The sequence below is a fragment of the Pelobates fuscus genome, chromosome 11, assembly GCF_036172605.1.
Source record: "Pelobates fuscus isolate aPelFus1 chromosome 11, aPelFus1.pri, whole genome shotgun sequence".
In the NCBI taxonomy this organism is placed as follows: domain Eukaryota; kingdom Metazoa; phylum Chordata; class Amphibia; order Anura; family Pelobatidae; genus Pelobates; species Pelobates fuscus.
Window position 1 is genome coordinate 26,172,381 of NC_086327.1, and position 27,501 is coordinate 26,199,881.

A 27,501-nucleotide genomic window follows, 5' to 3' on the forward strand; every position below is an offset into this window, starting at 1 on the left:
TTAACTAAATGTAAATTGTATAAAGTGTATCTTTTACAGAAAAGGACAATTATTTTCAGGTGTAGTGTGACAACATAAAAGGAGATTTTTCAAAGTTTCATGTTCTGAAAAAAATTGTCCTAACGTTTTAAAATTGGGGTAACCTCCTTGGAAACCAATGGCACCTGTAGGCGCATTCTTCTGGAGCCCCCTCCCCTTTTACAAAATGGCGCTACTAATTTATAACACCTACAGTTGATACATTTTTCCTGTAGCATCATTAGTGTCGGGATCGAGGGGAGGCTGCACTCCGCTCGCAGTACTCACCCTCCAGCCGTCCGCGGTCCCCTCCTCCTCGTGGGCTCGGCGAGCGGCATCCCTCCAGCCTCGGATGCCGCCCGCGTCTTCCTCTACGTCCCCCAGCGGCAGCATGCATGACGCTGCACGCTGGAAGACCGCCCAATATATTACACGCCAGGGTCAGTCACCTGACCCGGCGTTAAAGGCACAGTGCCTCAATCACAGTGGGAGGTTTAGATATCTCCCACGTGTGATTGTTAATTCTGATTGGAAATGATCCAATCAGAATTAACCTTATGGTTTATATACTTACCTTTCCTGTTCCTCCCTGCCCTGTTGTGGTCTTTGCTTGCTAGTATTGCTACTGAACTTGTGTTTCTGGTTACGTACTCTCTGGCTTGTTAATCTGACTTTGTGACTTTCTCCTACCCTTTGACCTCGGCTTGTTTCTCGTTATTCTGTCTTCTGGTTCCCCTTACTCGGCTTGTCTCCTGACTATTCTGTGTGTGCTTAGCCCGGCCACTCTAGGGTCCGGTACTGCACCTTTTCTGTGTGTGTGTTAGCGTGTTGGGTTCCCCGAATCGTGACAATAAGGACTGTTTGTTAAACAGCATCTGTTTATATGCCACAAGTGTCCATGGACACTCTCTCATTGGCTCAATCAAATGTTCATAGTTAATATTAGGACATAGGGAACCAGTGGAGTGGCCATGTTAGATGTGACACAAGTTGTGTATAACCTTTGGATAGATACATTTTCCAGATTAAATAGTAGAGATTGCACATCTCCCAACAGTGATAATAGTCGTGAGAGTGAATACGACCCATTTATTAGCCAAATGCACATGCTCAGTGATTGATCTTGGCTGCATGCTCTGTTCATTTCCTGGTGTTATGAAAAGAAAGTAGAATATCAGAACAGAATGGCAAGATTATGGCAAGGTATTTAATAAGCCTTACTCTATCCTAGACAACACTTGAGTGGGATTAGATTGAGAACTTTGTTTCATAAAAGAATAAATACATATTTGACAAGCTGGTGGACCTTGGTGGCTGATTGTGCAAAATCTAACGCTCTGAATCCTTGTGAACTCTTTGTTAATGCATTTATTAAGCCTACAACAGTGACAGCACATCAGCAAATGTCGTTGTTTATCTTAGGTACACACATGTATGTGTAGAATCAAACCGTTAGTGGATCAGCCTGGATAGTGAAATATATCTGGCATTAATTGCTTATTTTTTCACAGCTCGAATGTATCTGAAGCATTTAGGATTGGTGGTTTTCTGAGTTTAGTAAATGTGTCTGTATCGATACATAATAAGAAGCAGTTTTAAAAAAAGTCTCCTCAAAAGGACAGTAAAGTAAAAAAAATGAATGAACAATGAAATAAAAATTGCTAATTTGAACGGTCACATCAAAATACTGCCCATAAATCCATGGTTTGCATATTACCGAAAAAGTCTTATGTAGTATTCCCATTTTGAGACATAAAGCATACACTACATTTCCATAGAAGTAGAAGATTAAGAATGTAGCAGATTTGTTTGGTATAAAATGTGTCTGTTTTGGTATAGTTATTAAAATAAGCAATTCATGTGATTTACTTTACTGCCCCTTCAACTGCACCTTTAACTTACCCTATTTCGACTGAGCACACTGTTTTTAATCAATTATAATGCTTTCTTATTGACAGCCTTACTACACAAACTTAATTCTACATATTACACGGTGACATGTTTTGTGTGCTCTCTGAAACATGTCACCTTTGACACGTTGGATTTGGCAATCTTGCATATCGACCCATAATTAAATGTTTTCATACGTGTACTGATAAAATCAGGTTATTCTAATCCAGTCAGCATATTTCATTGCGTAACATAACATCGCACACAGATCACACAGCAAGACATTTCTGTTCTAACAAAAATGTTGCAGGTTGAATACAAACACACCATCTCTCAACTCCTTTTCTGACAGTTCAAAGTTCCAAAATCCGCCCACGAGGACCCAATCAGACATTCTAAATGAGCCACACTTAGAGAGCTGTACATTGTCTGTTACTTCCATAAAGACCCTCTGTATATCTTGTAATCTCACAGCTCAAGCAGACCAACAGGTGATAATTTATATCTCACAACTCTCTATCAATTACTTGATATCCGTGTGAGAAAAGTTATGGTAGTTGCATTTAAATACCTTATGTTTCTTTCACTCCCCTATTATAGCGTGTATATGTATAAAGTTAAACTAATGTGTGAACACAAAAAACAACATTTCACATTCGTATACTTGATAACCCCTGAGGTTTCCAAACTCACGTGTTTCTGCGGTCAACATATTACACGTGATTAAACGGAGAGGTGAACCTTAGGCACTCAAAGGGCTAAATGCATTTGATCAAAACATGCCCATAACCCCTTAAGGACCAATTTACGTAAATATACGTTACAACAAAGCAGCCTTTAAATGTCCTTTGGTAAAATAGAACATTCCAATTATTTAATGAATGCAAGGCTGTTCAGAACTGCAAATGCCAAACATGCAGGAGAATCATTACTGGCACAAGGTCTTTAGAGACCAGATTGTGATCCGTAAGGGGTCACGACTGTTGTTCTTAAAGGTTTTTCAACATTGGCTGAGAAATAAGAAGAGATGAAGGGAAATAAATTAACTCTTTAATATAATTTATCTTTGTTTTTTTTTTTCATCAACTCAGTCTTCAATTTCATTCACAATGATAATCGAGGGAAAAAAAACAAAACAGTTAAAAAAATAAAGAGTTAGATACAGAGGCAGCCAGTAATATGTTTGCAAGCACGGAATCAGTCTGGCCAGGTAGTCATATTAAACATGCACATGAAACAAGAACTGCTCATTTGCGCGAAAAGGATTTCGGTTTGTTACGGGGTATAGTTTTTTTTTCATTTTATATCGGAAGAAGGAGAGACGAGAACATTATAACAGAGTTGCATAGAATATATTGCATACAGGAAACAGTCCACTAGACTTCACTTTTCCTTGTAAAAAATATTAGACTTGGTGTATTAAACACGGATTTGCTGGCGTTTGTGTGTTTTGTTTATTTTTTTGTTTTGCTTTTTTTTAATATTTTTTTTATTGTATTTTTTATAGGGGGCAATTATCACTAAATAGGAAAATATATCTCTGTTGTAGGCTGTTTCTTGCTGGAATTTCATAGTATTCTCACCAGGAAAAAAAAAATGGATAAAACAAATGTACTCCCATCTCATTGAATAAATTGAAAAATACGGAGATTTATATCAGTGGCGGAAGGTTGCATCTAAGGAGTAGCCTATGTAAATAAAATATCCATGCTCTCACGGAACGAAACAAGTGTAAACAATGATTTAATATCATGGAGGTACATCGTATGAGTACAAAGAGGGTTCTCCCTTGGAAAAATACTAAGTTTTACACGTTAAAAATTAACCGACCGGCTCTGCTTCTCCTGTTTGTTTATTTTAAAGTGAATTTATTGCTCAATACAAAAGGGTACTCACAACGTTGGTATATGCCCCTTTAACATGTTATATAATCTCTGACATTGCAGCTTTATATCAAGGCTAGACTAGTTGCCACCATGGTCATTGGCCATATTTTCCTCTAAGCAGCTTCCAGTTCCACATGTTGTTTGGAGGTACATGAATAGTGCTGTCTGTGAGGTATATAGAATTGCCATATATTGCCACGGGAGCTCAAATAAGGAATCACACAATAAACATGAAGGTTCCTAATGGAGCCCTTCCATGATTAATTGATTTTGTGCGTCAGAATGTAACTTTTATGTGCCTCTGACATCTAAACATACAGTCCAAATAACACGGGAACCTTTGGCTGTCTGGGAAAACGGCCATTTTGAACTGGGTCTGTGTGTTGATTTACCGTATATTATATTTTTTACATTGACAACAGCTGCATATTTAAAGGGACATTATCAGGGAATGAGTAATGTCTAGTTAAAAGAATGAATGATTAGCCCTTATAACAAAAAACTATTAGCGTTTACTAGTAACTCTATACTGTGGGTTTAAAGGGATTGAACATACAGAGCACGATGGAACTTTTACTTTAAGTTGCAAATAAATGTATCTATTGTGCTATTGAAACTGCTAGAAATGTATAGCTAAACTGTCCAAAAAAAAAAAAAAAAACATTCATCAGGCTGGCCACAGAAGTGTTATACTGTGACATATTACATGTAACAGAGTCATCTTTGTGACAAAGTTATAGTGAGGACTGTCAGGATAGAACAAATTTGCATTAGCCCTTGGAAGGAAGTCCGTAAAAAGACACTGGCGTTCTGGTGTTTACTCCACTTACTCCACTTAAATGTGTTTATAAACAATAATGCAATCAAATCAAGTTCACGTGTTTTGTGGAAGCCTCAGAATTTTCAGCTTCTGCAGTGAGCACTTGCAAATGATGTGGCTGAATAAAAACACTCACAGGAATATTTACTAAAGTTAGAACTGAACGTGTATTTCAAATTTAAAGCTGAAATGAAAGCATAGCTGACTTAAAGAATTTCTCCTGTTTGACTATATTGACATTAAATTAGAATTTTCACGTTAGTGAATAATCCGTCAGTCAATCCTGGTGCTCCCATTGCTTTCTATGGCTGCTTTGTAAATAAGCTGTGTAGGACTTAATAGGCTATCATCATCTTCCTGAGACCCATAAAGCCCACAATTAGCTTAGAACACAAATTAAGATATGTGTGCAAGGTGACAGGTGTAGCAGACAAATCGTTTTATTATTTTTTTCATGAACGAAGCTAACTGACACTGGTTGTGCAACATGCAGTGGGCACAGTTAGCTTCATTCATGAAAACTACTATGGCGTAGCTTCTTGCACATGGCTTCATTCATCACTTGTTTATGAATGAAGGTATCTCTTTTAAATGCGAGTCAATGGAAATTAACATTAAAACCACCCGATTTCTTTTTGTATTATTCTCATTTATTTATTAATAAATAAACTTCATGTACCTTGCTGTTTTTTTACATTTTGCCACATAATGAAATGACAAGAAAGTCATTACATTTTACTTACACCGTAGGCATACAATTAAAGTATTTTTTTGGGAGATGGATGAACTGTGTAAATTTGCAAAAAAAAAAAAAAATTTAATATTTTTTTTTATTTTAAACATCAGTAGCTTATATATGAAGCTAGCCAATATATGCTTAAAGGATCACAATAGTGTCTGTCAGGAAAACAAACCTGTTTTCCTGACACTATATAATCCTTAGGTCGACCCCTCCCCACCCTTTGGGCCCCCCTCCTGCTGGACTGAAGAGGTTAATACCCCTTCAGCTATTTACTGTAATCCAGCACCGGGCTCCCTCGGCGCTGGTGACCTCTCCTCCCACTCCGACGTCAGCTCCCGAGTGGAGCTGCTTTTCTATGGACGTTCTGCAGGCTGAATGCGATTTTCGCATTCAGCGTTGCAGAAGCGCCTCTAGCGGCTGTCAGGAAGACAGCCAATAGAGGCTGGATTAACCCTACAATGTAAACATAGCAGTTTCTCTAAAACTATGTTTACGTCTGAAGGGTTAAAACCTGGGGACCTGGCACCCAGACCACTTCATTGAGCTGAAGTGGTCTGGGTGACTATAGTGGTCACTATATATATAGTGTGACTAACAAAACTTCACCTATGAAGTTCACCTATGTCCTTCAGTTGTAACTAAAGTTTACAAATAGCCTCAGCTCACGGTTTAGTGAAAAGACTCAACTAAAATGACTTACTGTGCAGCCAGAGGATTCTGAACAGGCCATTCATGTTTAACGTTGAGCAGTTTTTAACAAAAAATACTGTATGTATGCAATAACTTAGCTGTGATTCCAAGTTAGTACATGCATAATTCTATGTTGTGTAAAAGACAAAAACTGAACAAGTTTGGACCTCACAGGCCTCCTGAATATTTTACAATTTAATGTCTATTATTTGGGTGTCTTTTTATTCTTTCAGAGTGTCCAAAGCTATGTTTCGTCAAAGTTATCTATATATATATTTATTTAAATATAATTACATAAATATTAAATGAATGATGCCTATTTAAAACATAACTATGTCAGCAAATGTACACATTATATTTAAGTGCTGTTGTAGTCCATACAAATGTGTGCAGTAAATACATTTAGTTCCCCTTCCGTTCCAACTACAGGTGGTTTGTAAGCGGCCAAGGAAGAGACAGGACAGTAAAAGGAGTTAGAGGTGATGCACATAGTGACAGTTCCTTATGATTGGTTGTGTGCAAAGCAGAAAAGCCCTGAGTTTATTTTTGCACATTGTGAGCACATTTAATGATGTGAACACGCTGTGCTTTTTGGGGGATTTTTTTTTTCTGATATCAGGACTTTCACATTGAATCCAGGAGAGTTGGGGGATATAGACTCCAGACCTTTTTTGTTAGGGATTTGATGGACAGAAAATGCGTGAAGTGTCATTTAATTATTTTGTGTCTAAATAGTGATGGCTAACCAATGTGCTGCAAATGTTTGTGCACTGCATTCACCATGATGCTCAGCTAGCCACATTTAAGGGACACAATGCACTGACCGAACAAAACATAATGATTTATGCAATCTGTTTTGTTGAACAAAATACTCTTACTTTAATAGTTGGCATTACAAATACCCTGAATGTGAATTATTTGTTCTTTTTCATTTTTGTTTAATTTATTTGTGATTTATCCTGGTGTTTTCTAGACATTAAATCACATCAGGATTAAACATCAGAAAAAAACAGGCATTTCTTAAAATTCTAGAGTCTCTATTACAAACATTACTCTTTAGAAAATAGTGTGTATGTATATATATATATATATTTTAATTTGGGGGAGGGGAGGGGTGAGTGGAATGATTTGGGTTTATAGAAATAAATGTGTGGAATATATTTGCCACTCCCATACGGTGCTCACAATTTTTAAGAAGAGCACTCATGTTCAATTTTTGGGGGAAAGTAAGGTCTAGCTAAAACACATTGGAAGAACTGTTACAACACTCACAAGACAGGCATGAAGGTGCATCTGATCTCATAGTCATAATAGCTGAGGCATATAGAGTTTATGCCCTTCTAGTTGTTTATTGGTATAGTAAATAGTGAGGTGGTGGGATGCTCTACTTTATAGTTAAATGTGTAGCTTTGCCAATTACAACAATGTATGGAAATTGCTATGTTATAAAATAAAGCTTTGGTAAATTCAATTCAGAATTAATTGCCAGGTTTATGTGTTTTTAAATGTATAACAAAAGAGACTAAGAATATTGAAGAAATTACAAAAAAATCAGAAATTTTCATTGGAACTCAAATCTTCAAGTGATAAATAAACAACGTATTGTAAAATCTCTCGATTTATCGTTGTTTAGTAAATCACCTCTGTTTTTGGTAGGCATCAACTTAAAAAAACAAACAACAACAAACAAAGAAATAAAACCCAACTTAACATAACGTAACATTTTAAACTACAGCAACAGTGAAATCTAGACTTCTTATCAAATGTTGCTTTGCCAAGCCCCCCACCCCTCATATTTTAGTTGTACTTAAAGTGCTCCCACCTAAGCACTTTTGCAAAAGGTAGGGCACATTTACGCAAGTTAGTCTTTGAATTGCACATATTTAATCTGGTGTATGGTTTTGTTTAGAATATTATACAAATTTAACCTGCCCACTAAGGTTTGTTCATTTTTTTGGGAAATAAATGTTCTGAATAAAGCTTTAAGACTCTTCAATTTACTTATACAGTGTGTAAAGTTAATTCAATACAAATTGCTAAATTTTATTAAGTGCTATCATAGCATTAACTGGCCTTTAGAATTTATGTAACCTTGATAATATCAAAATATTTTGAGTAAGTGAATTAGACATGCAAAAATAGCTCCAAGCGTTCCCTTTTGCCAGATGGAACCGTAAAAGTACCATAGTACTTGAGTTGGTTAGCATGGCCAATGAGATGTGGAGGATTAGATAACATATTACCGAGCTTCAGGACGCTCTTTCTACCGAGGTTAGTTAATGAGAAAATGGGTGTCTTGATATCGTGAGAAGTCCTTTTTTTCCATCTCTAAAGCTTTACAAATAACTTGTCAATCAGCCATTTTTTTTTTAACTATCAATTTTATCTGCCATTTTTTTAGTTCTGTGCACGAACAAACAATATGGCAGTTTCTTAATTTCTTTCTCTCCTTCTTCCATAACCCTAAAGGGCCATATAACTCATTAACACACAGATCTAAACAGATCAACCTGAACCGTAAAAAAAACCCTGGTACATTGAACCTCTTGGTAACATAGGGCGAGATTGATAAAGTAATCATTGAAACCAATTCATCATCCCTTAAGTTCAAAAAACATAGGCCCCAACCGCATGGTACGCATCCGTGAAAATGCATCAATTAATTATTCCTTCCATTTGAACAGTAATTATCCACACAATCCTAGAACCAAGTTAAGAATAATCATCCGATGCAAAATTAAAAAATAAAGTTTCTTACATATATTCATCCAATTTAAATAAATGTCTTTAAGGTACTCATTGAATGGCTGGCTAAATTTTTTATATTTTTTCAGATTTTGCAGTCTGGAAGGAAAATATAACTTTTTTGTTTTTGCATATAACATTAAATATCATTGTTACAGTATAACATGCAAACACATGCTGGCTAAGAAAATGCAACCTTTAAATAGTATGTTTACTTTTGTTTTTGTTTTGTTTTGTCATCATTTCCCAGTTCTTTATCCATTTTATTGTTAATAGTTTAGATGCACTATTGCATCGTCGGCAGAGTTCTGCCATTCAAAATGTCAAAGCAATCATCACATTCTTCATATTCCTCTCCAGTGCAATCCATTGTATATAACCTCAATTTAAAAAATAGAAGAATTCAGTTTATTTCAAATTCCTTTGTTCTTTGTTGCCCATTTTCCTTTTAATCCATATGCCATTTTTATGGGATTGTTGATTGGCGTTACAAAGGATTCCAATCTTCATTATATGAGCATTTTTCTTTTTTTTTTTCTTTCTGGTCCTTGCCTGGTTTCATTTTCAATTTCATTATATTATTATTATTATTTTATAATATTTTTCATTACCTTGCATTTGTTGTTAATAAAAAAAAAATCCTCTTAATTCAAGGTGTCTGAAGGAGATTTTAATTATGGGTGGAAATCGTATTAATTCACAGTGACAGCTTCAGCCTGCATATAACGGACAAGGACTGGACTTTCCTTATAATTTTCTGTGCGAGGAAGAGAAAACAAAAAAAAAAAAAAAAAAAAAAGGGGAGAGGAGAGAGGACGTGGTGAGAGGAAAAAGATCAAAAGGGTGAGAGAGAGAGAGAGAGGAAAAGTGGACTTTCTGACACGGACTAACCACCAATACAAAGAGCCATGCACCAAAATGATTAGCCAGCGTATGGGAATGTCACTGTGCTAAGCTACAATATATACAGTTTTCAATTAAACTTGTTCAGGAACATGCATTCAGGCAGACTTTTTATTGCTTGCAACAGTAGATCATGCACAAAAGGATTTAAGGAAATGGAGAGATGCAGAATATATAAATATCTATATATTCTCTATATAGAATATATACATTAAGTATTTATATATATTCTATATATGATTGTGAAAGTTTTCCAACGGGAAGGATACAATGCGACTTCTTTTTTTTTTTTTTTTTTTGAGTATCCTTGGAACCAAAAAAAAAATAAAAAAAATATTTAAAACAAAAAATATATATATATATGTATATATATGTATATATTTTTGTGTGTGTATAGATATATAGATATAGATATATATTCATGTACATTTCAGAGGTATGGCTCTTAAAATCCTGAGAATGGTGGTAACGAATGACAGAGGGAAGCAAGAAGCAGCTCTGTAAGAATGGAAGTTTAATCAAACAGGAAAAAAAGATGAATTAATAGTAGGGGCACTTAAAAAAAGAGTATTTATGTATTGGAGAGTCATAAAGTTAAATATATGTCTATATATATTTAGAGAGGTTTTTCAGGCTCATTAACAGTTTTCATTCTTTCTTTTTTTTTGTTGTAATTTTTAGGATTTTTTATTTTTTTTGTAATTTTTTTTTTCCAGGAAGATAACCTTTAAGAACGATAAATAATTATATCAATTAAAAAAAAATGATACCCTCTTATCACCCTCCTCCCTAATAAAACATCCTTTGGTGTTTTTGCTTCCATGCAGGAAGAGTTTGCTTTACTCCGAAGAGGAACTTCTTCCTGGAGCACACCAATTCGATTCAGCAGGGGGAGAAGTGGAAGTCTTTTTTTTTTTTTGTATTTTTTGTTTTTTAATATTCGTCAGCAAAGTGCAAAATGTTGATTTTTTTTTGATTTTTTTTGTTGTCTTTTTCTTTTAAAAGCCAAACTTGATTTTTTTTTTAAATATATCTGCATATAATCTATAATTTCTGTCAACCGCTTAAAAAATAATAGAATTTGTTAGTCTCTTATTTGTGTTCATTTGCCAGTTTTGATGTGTGTCTGTTATTGTCTTGTTATTACTAGTTAAGGTTCCCCTTATCAGTTGGTTGAGTCCATGCTATAAGATGGAGGGAATGGGAGACCGCGGGCGTCTCACTGCAGATGGTGACCCAAATGGGGTGGAGATAGGAGACAGTCTGAGCGTATTCCCACTCATGCCAGCTATGCTGTTTAGGCTCCGGGATTTTTCATAACCTTGATATCCATGACATAAATGAAAAAGAAAAAAAAAGGATTATGAGATGCAACTTATACCGTCCAGACCCTGGGGCATGGATAATTTTATAATACAATACAAGCCAAGAACATGGCTGCTCAGAGACGCCACAAGCTTTACAATATATCTTCCTATATTCAATGTATACATGTGTCTAGACTTAAACCTTGAACTATTTTGGGCCTACTTCCAAAAATTAGAGTTCATTTCTTCATTTAATTACTGCCTAAGTGCATTTTATTGGGAGGTCACTAAGAGAAAGGCCATGTTTAAAGCATTGAAACCCTAATTAAATTCACTGATAATATTTGACTTGTCTATCTGTGGGATCTACTTTTTCGTCATTATTATTATTATTTGATAATTTTTGGAAAGCCCAATGAGCCTAAAGCCAATGAAACAAATGTTACAAATTCAACTCTTAAATGTTTTGTGGCCATATATTTAAATACAGTAGTCTGCATTTTATTTAAAAGTGATGTGTGATGTATCCACCTATTTACACAATCTAATGGCAAAAAAACTTACATCTACATGTTATCTACATTATATATATATATATATATATATACATGTTATATAGCTAGAGGTTCACTTAGGCCAGTTCACTCTCATTTTTTCAGAACAATACTAAATATATAATGGGATATAACATAGGCATCCAGACCACTTCATCTCACTGAAGCAGTCTGGGTGCAGTGTCCCTGTCCACCTTGGCCCTGCAAAGTTTACAATGCAGTGCTAAGACTGTCTCTGGTGGCCATCTACCAGACAGCCATTAGAGGTGCTTCCTGCTGTTTCACAGAGTTTGACTCAAGCATCCTCAAACATTGATGCAAAGCTTTCCTTTGGGGAAGGCTTAATGCGAGCTGCACATGTGCATTAGGTTCCCCCTCGGTGCAAACATCGGAGGAGGTGGAGCCAGTGCATTGAAATAAGGCGTGCGAAAGAAAGGGTTATTTCCCTTTTAAGTGCTGGGGAGGAGACGCGAGAAGGGGTGGGGGCACAGAGGAACCCTTTAATGTTAGAAATACAGTTTCTTAACACTATAGTGTTCCTTTAAAGAGTTCTATAACTCTCTATAAGGGCTTCTCTCTATTCCATGATTTGTAATTCACTGCAGGATCTCCCGTTGCCCATATTTCTATAATGCATTCATTTTAGTTTACATAAAAAGAGAACATTTGTAGATATATGGAGAAGCCGTGTAAAGTCATTTATTGTCCATAAAGTATGGATTTCAGAGAAAACTGCACTAGTTAATTTATATGTGAAGAATTTCTGGTCATTGGCCGAGATTTTAATTCAAGCTCATTTCTGATTGGCTGTAAGTAGACAACCTAAATACAAATTGTCTAAAATTCAAGCTTTTTTGCAGCAGTAGAATATGTAACCTGCAAATTCCGTAAATTTTACATCAAATTTTTCTTCGTCTTACGGTGCCATTTCATCTGAACGCAATTTACATGAAGGCATTACTGACTGTTTCAGCCATGCGAAGATAGCAAGGAAACAGACTATAATGGCGCAAGTGAAGAACAGACCTCTACTCCGTCGGTTTTATTTCTTTATCACCACAAAATGCTTTTACATTCCCCTCTGACAAAGTTTGCCGTGAAGAATATCTGTGCTCAGTGACTTAAAGGAACACTCCAATCACCATAACCACTACAGCATGCTGTAGTGGTTTTGGTGCCAGAAGTGCCCCCCCCCCCCCCTTGTAAACCGTTAAACCATTTTAGATTTGTTTGACTTCTTACTTGGATCTACCTGAGTGGCGAAGTCTAGCCATGAACTCCCCACCTATCTATAGAGTACCTGGGCGGTCAACACCTCGCAAGGATTGGCCCGGCTGGGCGGAACTTAGGTAACAAGTCAATACTGACAATGGGGGTAGGAGGAGGTGTCAGGGCACTTTTGGCACCATAATAGCACGCTGTGTTATGGTGCTTGGAGTATTCCTTTAGATTGAATCCACAGCTAGACTAAAACTAAGCTACACATGGTGGTATTCTATGTTACTTAGAATTTTGCCACTTTCACAAATCCAAAGGGAATATAAGTATCACAATTTTCGTGACTGACAGATAATTAAAATGATGTGTTTTTAGGCAAATTTTTACATTTTTAATTTAAATTTTTTTTTTAAACGTTTGTTGCATGTAATGAAACTTATATTTTTATTTACTCATATATATATATATATTTTTTAAATTATGTATATTGATTTTTTTTTTTTAAAAGAAAAGTTCACTTTTTGTTATCTGGCTCAGCAGCCATGTTGGCTTTGACTCTGTGATCTGGCCAACTGCTGCTCAACCTAACTTGCCTGCCGCTGCCTTTTCACATAGAGCAATCACAGCAGCATGTGGGTTAGGTTGAGCAGCATTTGGTCAGATAACAGAGTCAACATGGCAGCTCAGCCAGATTAAAATGTCAAATTGCCTAAAAAAAAAAATCAATGTACGTCATTAAAAAAACTAATGAAATGTAATGAAAAGTAATAAACTTTGATGTCAGTATACTAAATTTATCTTGGTAGAATTGTATTTTGTCCTGGTAGAACATTCTAAAGAGCAGGAAGTGAGAATTGTGTGAATAAAACTGTTACCTACTGGCTTGTTTAAATGGGTGCTGTTAGCTTTTGATATGTTTTATGTTAATGCATGCTACTTTATAAATGTGTAATCACCAAAGCCTTTATTAGGCTCTATTTCTCCTCTCAAAGATTTTTGATAACATCACTGAAAAAGGTGTAACTGGGGAGGAGTGTGGCAGGGCATGAAATGTTGGGGCCCCTAACACACCTCAAATTCAGAGCCCCCAGGGGCCCGCCTCCAAGCCCGCCCCCGGGGACTGCCTCCAAATCCCACCCAAAGGAAAAAACACAGACACAAACACACGCACTGATACAAAAGGACACAGATACACACATACTGACACACACACATACATACTAACAGACACACATACTGAAACATTTTCAACAAACATAAGGAACCGCACTCATCCCATCAATCTGAGCCATGGTGCAACCAAACCAGGACCAAGCACCAGGTTCCAATAGCATATAGCAATAGCATAAAGTACAAAGATGGTTCAGGGACTCCGAGATTCAGAAATTGCTAATTTATTGAAACCCAAAGCTTTGGGTTTCAATAAATTTGCAATTTCTGAATCTCGGGGGGGCCTGAATCATATGAAACAGACATACACACATATAGGCATGCATACTGACACACACATACTGAAACATATACACATATACAGACACACAGACATACATAGTGACACACAGACACACACTAACATTCATACAGACACACATGCATAAGGACATACAGACACACGCATGCATACATACTGACATACATACATACACACACACACACGCACGTCCAGACAGACAAACTGACATACATTTATACAGACATACTGTCATACAGACATACATACTGACATACATACACACACACACACACATAGAGACACACATACACACACATACTTACACCCACATACATACAGACATACATAGATACATAGATACATATACATACAGACATACATACTAACATACATACTAACATACATACATACAAACATAGATACATTCAGACATACATACATACACACACATAGAAGAAGAATACTTGTTTATATACCACTGTTTGTAAATGGGGATTGTGCCAGGGCATAAAGCTGTAGTGGTTATTAACTCCTTTGAAGGAATACTACAAGCGCCATATCCACTACAGACTGCTGTAGTGTTTATGGTGTTAAGAGTGCTCAGGATCCCTCCAACAGTAATTAGCCAAAGTGAATTAGGTTAGACAGCTTATCTGGGTCCCTCTATTTCTCATAATACATCTGGTTTCTCCTATCAGATGTGTTCTATTGTGTCAATTCACAAGTTAAATTGCACAAAAGGCTCCCAGAAAACTTCATCTCAATGGAAGCATTTGATTGGATGAGAAGCAAGCAGCCAACGGCTCCAAGATGACGTTGTGAGAGGCGGAGTGGAAGAAACAAAAAATAAAGAAAACGTTTTTCCTATATTTTTTTCATTTAAGATGGGAGGATCGAATCTAAATAGTGAGGAGACAGTATAGCCTTTGGAATTCGTGTTTTTATTCCTAACGCTATAGTGCTCCTTTAAGCAGGTCTAAAGCAGGACTGTGCTTATCTCATTAACTAATGAGAGCAGCCCTGCATGGCCCTGCTTAGCTCATTGCATGTTTTGTATTCCTGTCTAGCATTTAAAAAATGAAGTGTCTGCATTTGCAGACAAAATAAAGAGTAATAAAGGAAGCCAGTGAGTTTAAATTACTGTAACCTAACATTAACACTACACATACCTCCCATGTGTCCATATTTAGGAGGGACAGTCCCAGTTACGGGCCCAAATCCATCTGTCCCTCTTTTCTGTCCCAATGTCCCTCTTTTCCAGGAGCTCTTTATTGGTGTGTCTGAGCTTCACAGCAGTAATAATCCTAGTGATGTGTCTTTAAACTACAATAAATGTGTTTAAAAATCAGACTGTGTAAATAAGATACATTGTTCTTGTTATAACTTACATTTTAGTTTTATAAATTGTTAATAAGTCACCTAAAATTTCTCAGAGCAGCACGGCCCCTGGCCATACCCCCACTTACACCCCTAAAATTAAATTGCCCCTCTTTGTCCATTTGAAATGTTGGGAGGTAGGGCACGTAACATATACATATGTCTATAATACCCCTTTAACTGATTCACTGCTAGAAGACAAGAAAATGTTTAAATTAAACATTGACTGAGTCCAAAGCAGGAATATCATGAATTTAAGAAATGGTGACGGCTTCCGATGCCCAGTTTAAAGAGACCTGCCTTTGGAGTTCCATGGAGAAGGATAATGAATAATAATATAGTGATACAGTATGGCCATATGAGAAAGTCCTACTTTTAATATAACAAACCGTATATTCCTAAATTGAGCTATAAAACATTTACAGCAACATTTTCTTTACTGTATGAAAGACTGTATGAATTCCCGGAGATCTTTAATTTTTGTAAACTCCGGGAATACATTTTTGTCAGGCTTTCATGGTGTTGAAACGTGCCTAACTTGATTTTTAGGTGGGATTCTCCCTCTTGCTGATACAATTCTGCTGATGGGTATGTAAGTTGCCATGGACCTACGGAAGATGTAGAGTCAGTTGAACCTGGTACAATATTACTCTATACAGATGCCCCAGATGTTTTACACAGATTGGTAGGATTTGTACTGTATAAACCAATCGTTTTCAACTCTATTAAAGTGGATGCTGAAATTAAAACCAGACATTTAGACTATTTAAGCCTTAAAAAGTAATTTTATTTCTAAACTTTGGACTGTAGTAGATTTGTCAGAAACTCTTTTTGCTATTGGCATTAAAAAAACTAAAGTGACTGTTTATTTCCTTCAACGACTCTCTGTGCTACTTATCAAAAATTCATGTTTTACAATCCTAGTTATGTTTTGTCTTTGTTGTTCTTTTACCAAGGTTTATATATATATATATATATATATATATATATATATATATATACAGCTCTCTAATACATAACATGAAACTAAATCCCATTGCTTTTTTGGTTAGGGTAGATATATGTTAAGTTGTTACGCCTCTGAGCAGCCAAAGAATTGTAAATTTACAAAAGACAGATTCATGCAAATCAGTTTTAAGGTAGCCAAGTCTGCAAGTTGTCCGCTTTTCTTAGAGTCCAGTTCTTCTCAGACAAGAGGACATACAATGAAAGACTTGATAGAGATTTATACAAGTTCATTGACGGCTTGAATACTAATAACAGTTGTAAAGAATTGATTGAAATCTATCTCCAATTAATTAGTTTCAAGGTCCTCAGTTTTGGTTTTTATTTGGTCAGTACTGCAATTTTGTGATTTGCATGACATCTCTTTACTTTTATAGCTTAAAGCTTCAATTAGTAGCCCAGAATTTCCACCTTGTATAATTCAGTTAAAATGCTATGGCATCCATATTGTTTGCAGTTCTGCGTGTGTATGTGTATGCGTAGTACATACATATAAATATATACACACACACAGACACACACACGCAAAGCTAAGAAATCTGATACTTACATGTTATGGTTATCACACCAAAGCAGTGGAAAATGCCCCTAAATCCCTGGGGGTAGGTGGGGCATATCACAAGTGGCAAGGGAAAAAAAATATGCTTTGGTCAGCGACCCCCTCTTAACTCTTTAAGTACCAGAGAATTGTGCAAAGCATTGTATCGCAAAACCTTACACGTTTTGGCAATCAAAGGGTTATACAAATCAAGTTAATAAAATGCATCAAGCAAGCCATGGATAGGCTGTCTTACTACCTTAGCATGCAGCATTAGGTCCATTTAAATCGGAAGGACCCCATATCTCTCCTTAAAAATGCAAATCAACCAAATTTACATGTGAGCAATGCACAGGTTCAATGGATGTTACAGAGTGGTAGTATGGTGGTTTGCTGAATCATGGTTAGTTCTATCTCCTGGGCTTCTTGGAACATCATATCCTTGTTCCACCACCTTACTAATGGAATTGAGGGCCTCTCTTTGGTTATCTATTGACCAGCAGGCACAGGCGACGTTCAGGGCTCTCTCGGTGTTGGAGGTGTGGCCATACAAAGTGAGGTCTTGCAGTACACTCACTCTAAACACACTTCCCACGATAGACCACAAAGGAATGCTAACTTTGAAATGATCCTTGCTGGTGCAAACACAGACATCAGATACATCAAGTTTTTAACACTCTTGACTCCCTTCCGTTGAGGTCTCTGGGCTCAACTGAAGTAAGTAGATAATGGGACCTCCACTACACCACTGTTTACCAGCCACAAAGACAATGGGAGACTCAAGAAGTGTTTATAAAAAGTCACCCATGAACTGGTGGTTTATATTTGCTTGCATTTTACTAAAATGTCCTTAATAAAGTATCCGATATAATTTTCATTTAAATAAAAAGTACCTCATGTCCCATTTGTCATGGAGACTTAAGTACTGTAGTAGTTGGTTTTCCATTTCGCTCAGTGAATGTCAAATTGAGATAATAGAGAAATTAAATCAGCAGATAAACAACCTGTTTGCACACACTCAACACACAGTTACTCATACATATACATACTCTAAGAGACACAGACACATTTACTCACACACTGATAGATTTCCACTTACATACATTGAATCTCACAGTCTGGACAGTGGTACAGATTATCTGTGGCTTGGAGACTAGTGGCCTGTAGTCTTACCATGATTTGTTTTAACAATGGCAATAATGACATATATTTTCTATAAGTGGTGACTGGAGATTTCAGTTACTTTCAGCTGATGACAGTAACTAAACACAAACTGATTGGTTTCTCCCAGCTCGTTCAATTTATGTTTTGAAAGATTACATATGGTAAATTCTTGATGGTTGTTGTCCACCAGGATGGGTCACATATTGCATAGAACCATACGCTTTAGAGTAAAACCCTGTTAAATGAATACAAAAGGTGAATTCTAACAAATAGTTCACTTTGCCTGATCATCATTGATATCCATGTTTTGTTTTCAGGCTACTGAAAGGCTAGTTGTTTGACTTAATCATTCTACACTCATAATAAAAATTGTTATATACAGTATTGATGAAATGCTATATTCTTTAATATGACAGCCATTTCTGTTCCCAGAAAACAATTACTATCTTTATAACATAATAAGGCAACTTTATAAACTTTGCGATCTAGAAGAACTACTTCTGATCTGCTGTAACAGATATTATTACTAAATCACTGTCTGGTTCACCGACCTTGACTGCAAACCTCCCACATAGCCAATGACGTCCTGATTCTAAAGCAATAATTTGCAATGCATTTTCGACTCTAGTTATCCAACTCTGATCCAACTGTTTCTCATACCCTGACCTGACATTACCTCCCCCCGGCTACCACTTGCTTTCTAACTTATTCTGCTAGGATTCTATATGCATCTACGATATTTTAAAGTCACCTGTTGGCTGAGAGCATGATGAACTGTATCTGAAAGTAAGAAAAAGACCTCTCATCTACTTGATCTGAAGAAACGTTGGCTTTCATGGTTCTCCTACAATAAAGTGGGTAGTGAAGCCCCACTCCAAGGACATGCTCCATCCTTTTTTTTTTTTTTTTTTTTAGCTAATTACATTATTCTGTCTTGATAAGGATGGAAATTTGCCCATAATGCAGCCTTTTAATGGCTAGAATATATAAAAACGTATCCAACATGGCCGTCAGGCGACATAACTAAGTCAAGCAACAACTTTAAAACCTACAAAACTAGAGGAGGCATTTAACCACTGGATCAAAGACTGTAGCTTTCAGAGGTCACATTTTACAATAGACAGAGGTAGTAGTGCACATACTACTTAATAAATATTTTTGCTACAGTTTCCATGATTTGTGTTGGTTCATGTGCTGATAGGGCAGACAGAATCTGTTCTCCCTGCACGCAGACCAACCTTTTCCTCGGCTTTGATGTTCTGTATGTTTTTTTGTTGTTGTTCCTGTTCTATGGACATCTTTTATTCAGAATTACAAACCACTGTTTATGTCTCCCTGCTGACGTCCTTTTATATGTCCTTGTAACATACCATGTCCCATTGCATTAGACTGAGTCCTGCTTCACTGTGTGATTGACCCTATGATCCTTTAATGGTTGATATCACCTGAGTCCCTGAGTGTATTTTATGGCATGAATATACTATGGGTTTATTTTTTTTCTTAATTTCTCTACGATTAATAGTTTAAGAATATATAATTACCTGTCACGGTGCTTATATCACCTTTTCACCCCAGAAGATTTCAAGTATTAAGGCACCCGGACCACTGCATCTCATTAAAGCGGACTTGGTGCAGTGTCCCTGTTTCCTTAACCAATTCTGAGAAACTGCAATGTTAAGACTGCCTCTAGTGACTGACTACCAGACAGCCATGAGAGGGACTTCCTATAGCTTCATGGAATATGTTGAAAAAACCCACAAGAAAGCATTGAGTCAGTTCTTTCCTATGGGGAAGGCCTAATGCGCATTAGGTTACTTCATCATCTGTCGGAGAAGGAGCCCAACCCAGTGCCGAGGGACATCAGTGCTGGAATCAGGTAGGTGAAAAATGTTTTTTTGGACCCTTTCCATCACCGGAGGGGAGGGGGGAGCAAGGGAGGGAGTGGGGACAATCTGTTTCTATAGTGTTAGGAGTACTGCTTGGTATTCCTAACACTATACTGTTCCTTTAAGGCTGTTTTAGCAATGAATACCAGTTCACTGCTCAAACAGAAGTATTTGAGTTTCCAGTTACTTTTGGATGGAGGGCTATTTGCATTAATCAGTCTACAAACTGGTCTATCGACATTTAGGTAGTTTTCAACAGTCAAAAGTGCAACAAAATATCGTTTTTTTTAATAGAGATATGCATCAGGCATAGTTGATGAGTGTTCATATGTGTGCTCTGAGTCTTTCATTTAACACCCTCCACAGATTCCATTTATTTCCATTCCATTACTCTATTGGGATCTTGTGCACACTCAGTTTAAACAATCTATTGTCCAAACAGCAGAGATTGGATACATTTAACTAATGATAACTGGTGGGATGTAGTTAACACGTTTTATAAATATATACATTCTTAGACACACAATCTCCTCTATCTCTCTTCACAGTCATCATACATATGCACCGATTTGATATCTCGCATATACCAACTCCCAACCAAAATTATTTTCTATCTGTTACCACTACCAACATTCTCTTATATACGTCCTTCCTTTTCCAACATACTCTTAGAACTCACGTTCCAGCTAACATTTGATATACCCAAAGTTTTCTATATACCCATTTTTTTGTATACCCACCAGCCTGTAGTGGTTATGGTGCTTGAAGTGTTCCTTTAACCTTACTTTCTCTACCATACAACCCCATTCTAAAATGCTTCTCTCTTGCTGGTTACTGTACCAGGGTACATTGTGTCACAGCTCCGTAAGCACATCCAACTTCTGACCTCTAGTGTTTCTCCAATAAGACACTTACTATTATCAGTCCTGTCATCAACAAGCACAGACAAGGATTCTGGGTGTTGTAATTCAGCTAACAGTGTTCCAATGAAGAAAATTAATAACTGAACTACAAGTGCCAGAAATCCCTATCATAAGCAGAACTATGCTGTGCACAGAGAACTCTGAAATATGCACAGAGAGCTGTGAAATGCAGCTTCCTTACACAAAGTGCAGACCCACATGCAGTGTAGGATTTATGCATGAAAACAACATAGATGAAAGTTATCTTTGAGGCTGTGCTAGTGACTGTCACATTTCTAATCTCTGCAAGAAGAGTTAAACAGTTTGTGCTGAATATGCAGTTTAACCCTTGTGGCACCTGGTTGAACATGTCAAACAGTTCAGACTCCATAGACCAGAACGCGAGGCTGCTCAATGGCCAAGCTGGGTCCTGTTGTCGGAAGAGCCAGGCTTTTAATGTAATGTCTGAGGACTTGCACAAAAAGCAGTAACTTTAAATGCGATTATCTTTTTATTTTATTAGATAACCTTCAATTCAAAGTGAATTTAAAATTTAAGACCAAATTAGCTAAACTGGAAAAATTCAGCTATACTTTAAGGTCAGCTACTCTGGCCTTAAATTTGATATTCACTTAGAATTTACTTTGAAATTTTCGCTTTGGTGAATAACCCTGTCTGTCATGCTTTTAAAAATGTGGGTCACTTTCAGTCTGGAGTGTACCTTAAAGGACCACTCTAGGCACCCAGACCACTTCAGCTTAATTAAGTGGTCTGGGTGCCAGGTCCAGCTAGGGTTAACCCATTTTTTTTATAAACATAGCAGTTTCAGAGAAACTGCTATGTTTATTAATGGGTTAAGCTTTCCCCCAAATCCTCTAGTGGCTGTCTCATTGACAGCCGCTAGAGGCGCTTGCGTGATTCTCACTGTGAAAATCACAGTGAGAGCACGCAAGCATCCACAGGAAAGCATTGTAAATGCTTTCCTATGCGACCAGCTGAATGCGCGCGCAGCCGCGCGTGCGCATTCAGCCGACGGGGCGGAACCGAGGAGGATCAGAGGCAGAGAGCTCCCCGCCCAGCGCTGGAAAAAGGTACGTTTTACCCCTTTTCCCCTTTCCAGAGCCGGCGGGAGGGGGTCCCTGAGGGTGGGGGCACCCTCAGGGCACTATAGTGCCAGGAAAACGAGTATGTTTTCCTGGCACTATAGTGGTCCTTTAATGATTTTTGTAGACTCCCCAGCTGCTCTAAACTCCTAGAGATGTAGGTAGTAGGTAATGAAAATACATATTTTTGAAGACTCTCTGATATGTGTAAATATTGTCAGCCATTCATTGTTATATAGTGTAATGTCGCACATGTTTCTGAAGTTTGTGTCAAATTTGTTTTGACAATTGTTCAGAATAGCATGAAACACATAGAAAAATCAATTTGTTGAACATTAATTGGCAATAACAAAACACCCCCAAATCATGTCATTAATTAGATTATTTGTGGGGAAATATGTAGTGAAAATGACCATGTAATTGTGTCAGTGTGCATGTTTTACTCATTTTTACTTATTTAAGCCCTTCGCTACCAAACTGTTTGCAAAAAACAACTTCAGAATCAGAGTATTTAGGGTGTTCTGGAAAGTAATGTTTAAATGTATTTTTTCATTTCAATATGCTTTGATAGTACATTATTTAATGGAAACAAAAACAATTTTGTTTTTGTTGGACAGGGAAAAATTAAAAAAATTAGGAAATTATTTACAGAATAATGAAATTACAGATAAACATAACAAGCATTGTAATAAAACAATGTTTCTGAATATGTAAAATTAAAATGTTTCCTACATATTCCAATAATCCTTTCACATTGCTCCTATATAATCCCAGACAAATTGCTCCATGTATATTCATATTGTCCTTTTATATACATGTTTCTGCATTAAACAGACGCACACATACATACACATGCACACAGCTACGCACACAACACTTTGTGCCACTCTTTGTCTCCCCCTCCCCTTTGTCCTCAGGCACCCTTCCATCGCTCTAACAAATTCCTGAGTGATATATACAGAGACCACTTAGAATTTACAGAGCATTGAGCAAGAGACATATGTAGGTTACCCTTTCCTTTCTTTTAACTGGCAATTGTATATATATATATATATATTTTTTTTTTTTTTTTTCTACTTGATTCTCTGCAACCAGCAATCTAGAAATACAATTCGAAGGCCCCAATTTAAAAAAAAGTAGTTGGAAAAAGTAGCGACAAGGTTAGAAGAAGACTTTTTCTTTCAATCGAATGTATACTCTTTACCGGTTAGTGGCAACCAGTCAAGAGTAGAAAAGAGTTGTCAAGTAGTGGTTAGTGACTCTCATGGAGAATAATGGGAGCCATTCATTGGTACTTAGTGACTGCCATTCATTAGCAGCAGCTAGTAACTCCCATTTGCTAACAGTAGCAACAGCCAAGATAATGAGTAGCAGGTGATTGCTAAAAAAAAGTAGCGAAACTGTAGTGTCGGGAATACAAAGCTGTATTCCTGGCCCTATCGCTTTCTATGCCTTCCCCCTCCTTCGCACTCCCCTCCTAAACACTTAAACACTTTATTTACTTACCTTAAATCTGATGCTCAAGGTCCTCGTGCAGAGCGTGAGGACGCCCAGTGTCAGATACTGGACCACATGTCTGTTTCAATCCATGAAGTGCCCCTAGTGGCTGTCTGGTAGACAGCCACTGGGGGTAGACTTAGTGCTGCAATGTAAACATTGCATTTTCTCTGGAACTGCAATGTTTAACATGTTTTTGCAGAACTAAGTGTAAAAGAGACACTGCACCCAGACAACTTTGATGAGCTGAAGTGGTCTGGGTGCCTGTAATGTCCCTTTAATACATAATTACATGAAAGATTGAATAAATACATGAGTTAAAATCTAGCAACGATTCTCAGAAATCTTTCTACCTAACCTTCCCTGCATTATGTGTGACTGTGAGAAGGTTGCGAAATAAAATGTACTGGTGGGTTCACGATCTCCTACCAAACGCTGGAGCCTAAGAATGCCTCATCTCATCCCTACACTCTGTGTGTAACTGGGTGTGTGTTAAAGAATGAGATGTCTGTCTATTCTCTCTCATTTTAAGGCCAAAGGAGTCCACAATGAATAGCTGTTATTAAAGTTTGAGGATAAGCTCATTGACCCAAAACCCATGGATTGTCAATTGGTTACGTATAAAGCTATATTGATAGTGACAAATATACATTTACATTATTTGTAGATTGGTTGGATAAACATGAAATAAACATTGTCTAATCTACTAACTGCTAAACCCATCAAAACTATTTATTATTTATTGAAAACAATTTAAAATAATTTGAAAAAATGTCATGCTTCCTCCTACCTCTCTCTTTTTTAATACTGCTTAAGCGCTATATTAATGTTTTATAAAGACAAATTTACATTGTGCATTACACATTAGAATCTAGGTTAATGTAATGACAATGTTGATAAAAGAGATAAACTGTATAATGAATATATATAATTCACACACATAATTAATAGTTCTAGACGGTATTTAAATATAACCAAATCATGACTCCTGCATTGTAGGAAGCAAGTTATGAAAGCATAAAGGTGCAAACTTATTTGAAAAACACAAGCAAATAAATATGCAATTAAAATGGAATAATAGCTTTTAGTTTTTTTTCCTCCTTTTTTATTGAGGAAAATTACAGCTAATCTATATTTGGCAGGAAATAGTTTTTTGCATTTATTTGTGCTAATTAGAAGACTTGTTAAAACACCTTTCATGTGGAAGATGAATTATACGTTACATTATATTGTAAATATAATATATTTTTTAATTGGGTAATTCAAAGATAAAGAGGTATATTGTACCTTTTTTAAAATAAGTCTAATCGTTTTATTTATGCTTACTTATTTTTTTATTTTTCTACATATGATTGTTTAATACTGCCATTATTTACCAAAATAAAAGTATGCTATAATTTCTTTTGAATTTCTATTACAATGAGTAGAGTTAGATTCTCTATTGACTTTCTGTTATTAAACCCTGCAATTGAGTTTAAGTTGAATACTCATAAACACAAATATCTGTGAATACAAATAAGTAGTATATTTATGTATAAGGCTTTTTAAAATTTTGTATAAATGTAATAGTGAAAAAATGCTCTAAATTACATTAACAACTTTTGTTATATTTTTTATTGAGTTAAAGTGAGATATATTTCATATAATTATATTTGTGATTGTGATTAACCATTTGTTTATTTGCTTTGGCAAATAAAGTGCCTGCACCCAGGTGAAACATTTGAACAACCATAGTGCAAGTAAATATACTGAAAACTGGTTGACCTCAATAAAATGAAGAAAGTCTAGTAATATAAACATTTACATTTTTTTTAAATAAGGTTGTGTAAATTAAATATTTAATTCATACAACACTTTTGTGTACTAATAAAGTAGTCATATATCATCATTGTCTAAATTTAATGTAATCACATATCTTTTGGGAATTTAACCTTTAATTTATAATAGAAATATTTTAAAGGGACACTATAGTGACCAATACAATTTTAGCTTAATAAAGCAATTTTGATGTATACGTCATCGACCTGCAATCTCACTATTCAATTCTCTGCCATTCAGGGGTTGAATTACTTTGTTTATCCAGCCCTGGTCACACCTGCCTGCATGTGACTTACACAGCTTTCCTAAACACTTCCTGTAAAGAGTAATCTAATGTTTATTCTTCCTTTATTGCACATTCTGTTGGTTTTTTTTCTGGTTGCTTCATCTAAGTGTTGCTTCTAAGTGTGTGTGTGGTTGGAGATATTCTGGAGAGTTTTACAGAAGCTTCAACTGTCTAAGAGCTGTGCTAAGAGTTCTTTTTTACTGTTACAGGTAAGATTCATCTGTAGGAAAAGGTTACTGACTGCACAAGGTTTGATTTCCTGTTGGTAAGATTCATCTGTAGGAAAAGGTTACTGACTGCACAAGGTTTGATTTCCTGTTGGTAATTATAAGGCATTTGATTGGATTAGGTAGCTACTTGCTATTGATTGCTATTTAAATTAGCTATTGTTTGCTAATAAGCAGAGGCCTACCCAGGTGTTAAACATTCCTAGTGGGAGGTGATTTTAGGAGTATATAAGGGTAGTTGTCATTAGCTTGGCTAATAGAGCTTGGTTGCTTCATCTAAGTGTTGCTTCTAAGTGTGTGTGTGGTTGGAGATATTCTGGAGAGTTTTACAGAAGCTTCAACTGTCTAAGAGCTGTGCTAAGAGTTCTTTTTTACTGTTACAGGTAAGATTCATCTGTAGGAAAAGGTTACTGACTGCACAAGGTTTGATTTCCTGTTGGTAATTATAAGGCATTTGATTGGATTAGGTAGCTACTTGCTATTGATTGCTATTTAAATTAGCTATTGTTTGCTAATAAGCAGAGGCCTACCCAGGTGTTAAACATTCCTAGTGGGAGGTGATTTTAGGAGTATATAAGGGTAGTTGTCATTAGCTTGGCTAATAGAGCTTGGTTGCTTCATCTAAGTGTTGCTTCTAAGTGTGTGTGTGGTTGGAGATATTCTGGAGAGTTTTACAGAAGCTTCAACTGTCTAAGAGCTGTGCTAAGAGTTCTTTTTTACTGTTACAGGTAAGATTCATCTGTAGGAAAAGGTTACTGACTGCACAAGGTTTGATTTCCTGTTGGTAATTATAAGGCATTTGATTGGATTAGGTAGCTACTTGCTATTGATTGCTATTTAAATTAGCTATTGTTTGCTAATAAGCAGAGGCCTACCCAGGTGTTAAACATTCCTAGTGGGAGGGGATTTTAGGAGTATATAAGGGTAGTTGTCATTAGCTTGGCTAATAGAGCTTGGTTGCTTCATCTAAGTGTTGCTTCTAAGTGTGTGTGTGGTTGGAGATATTCTGGAGAGTTTTACAGAAGCTTCAACTGTCTAAGAGCTGTGCTAAGAGTTCTTTTTTACTGTTACAGGTAAGATTCATCTGTAGGAAAAGGTTACTGACTGCACAAGGTTTGATTTCCTGTTGGTAATTATAAGGCATTTGATTGGATTAGGTAGCTACTTGCTATTGATTGCTATTTAAATTAGCTATTGTTTGCTAATAAGCAGAGGCCTACCCAGGTGTTAAACATTCCTAGTGGGAGGTGATTTTAGGAGTATATAAGGGTAGTTGTCATTAGCTTGGCTAATAGAGCTTGGTTGCTTCATCTAAGTGTTGCTTCTAAGTGTGTGTGTGGTTGGAGATATTCTGGAGAGTTTTACAGAAGCTTCAACTGTCTAAGAGCTGTGCTAAGAGTTCTTTTTTACTGTTACAGGTAAGATTCATCTGTAGGAAAAGGTTACTGACTGCACAAGGTTTGATTTCCTGT

The 27,501-nt window shown here is 36.4% G+C and overlaps 1 protein-coding gene across 4 annotated transcripts in view; it reads right to left on the minus strand.

Annotated features, from left to right (window-relative positions):
* Positions 1-7,658: 7,658 nt before the first annotated feature.
* Positions 7,659-27,501, minus strand: part of LOC134577508 (potassium voltage-gated channel subfamily C member 1-like) — a 120,268-nt gene continuing 100,425 nt past the window's right edge. Inside the window, exon 4 of one of the 4 annotated variants that reach the window (XM_063436274.1) lies at positions 7,659-9,548. In XM_063436274.1, the coding sequence (XP_063292344.1) occupies positions 9,484-9,548 (65 nt within the window). In that variant the 3' untranslated portion in view covers positions 7,659-9,483. Of the gene's footprint in view, positions 9,549-10,745; positions 11,016-27,501 lie in introns of those variants that run through there. The other 3 variants (XM_063436273.1, XM_063436271.1, XM_063436272.1) reach the window with 3 other exon arrangements.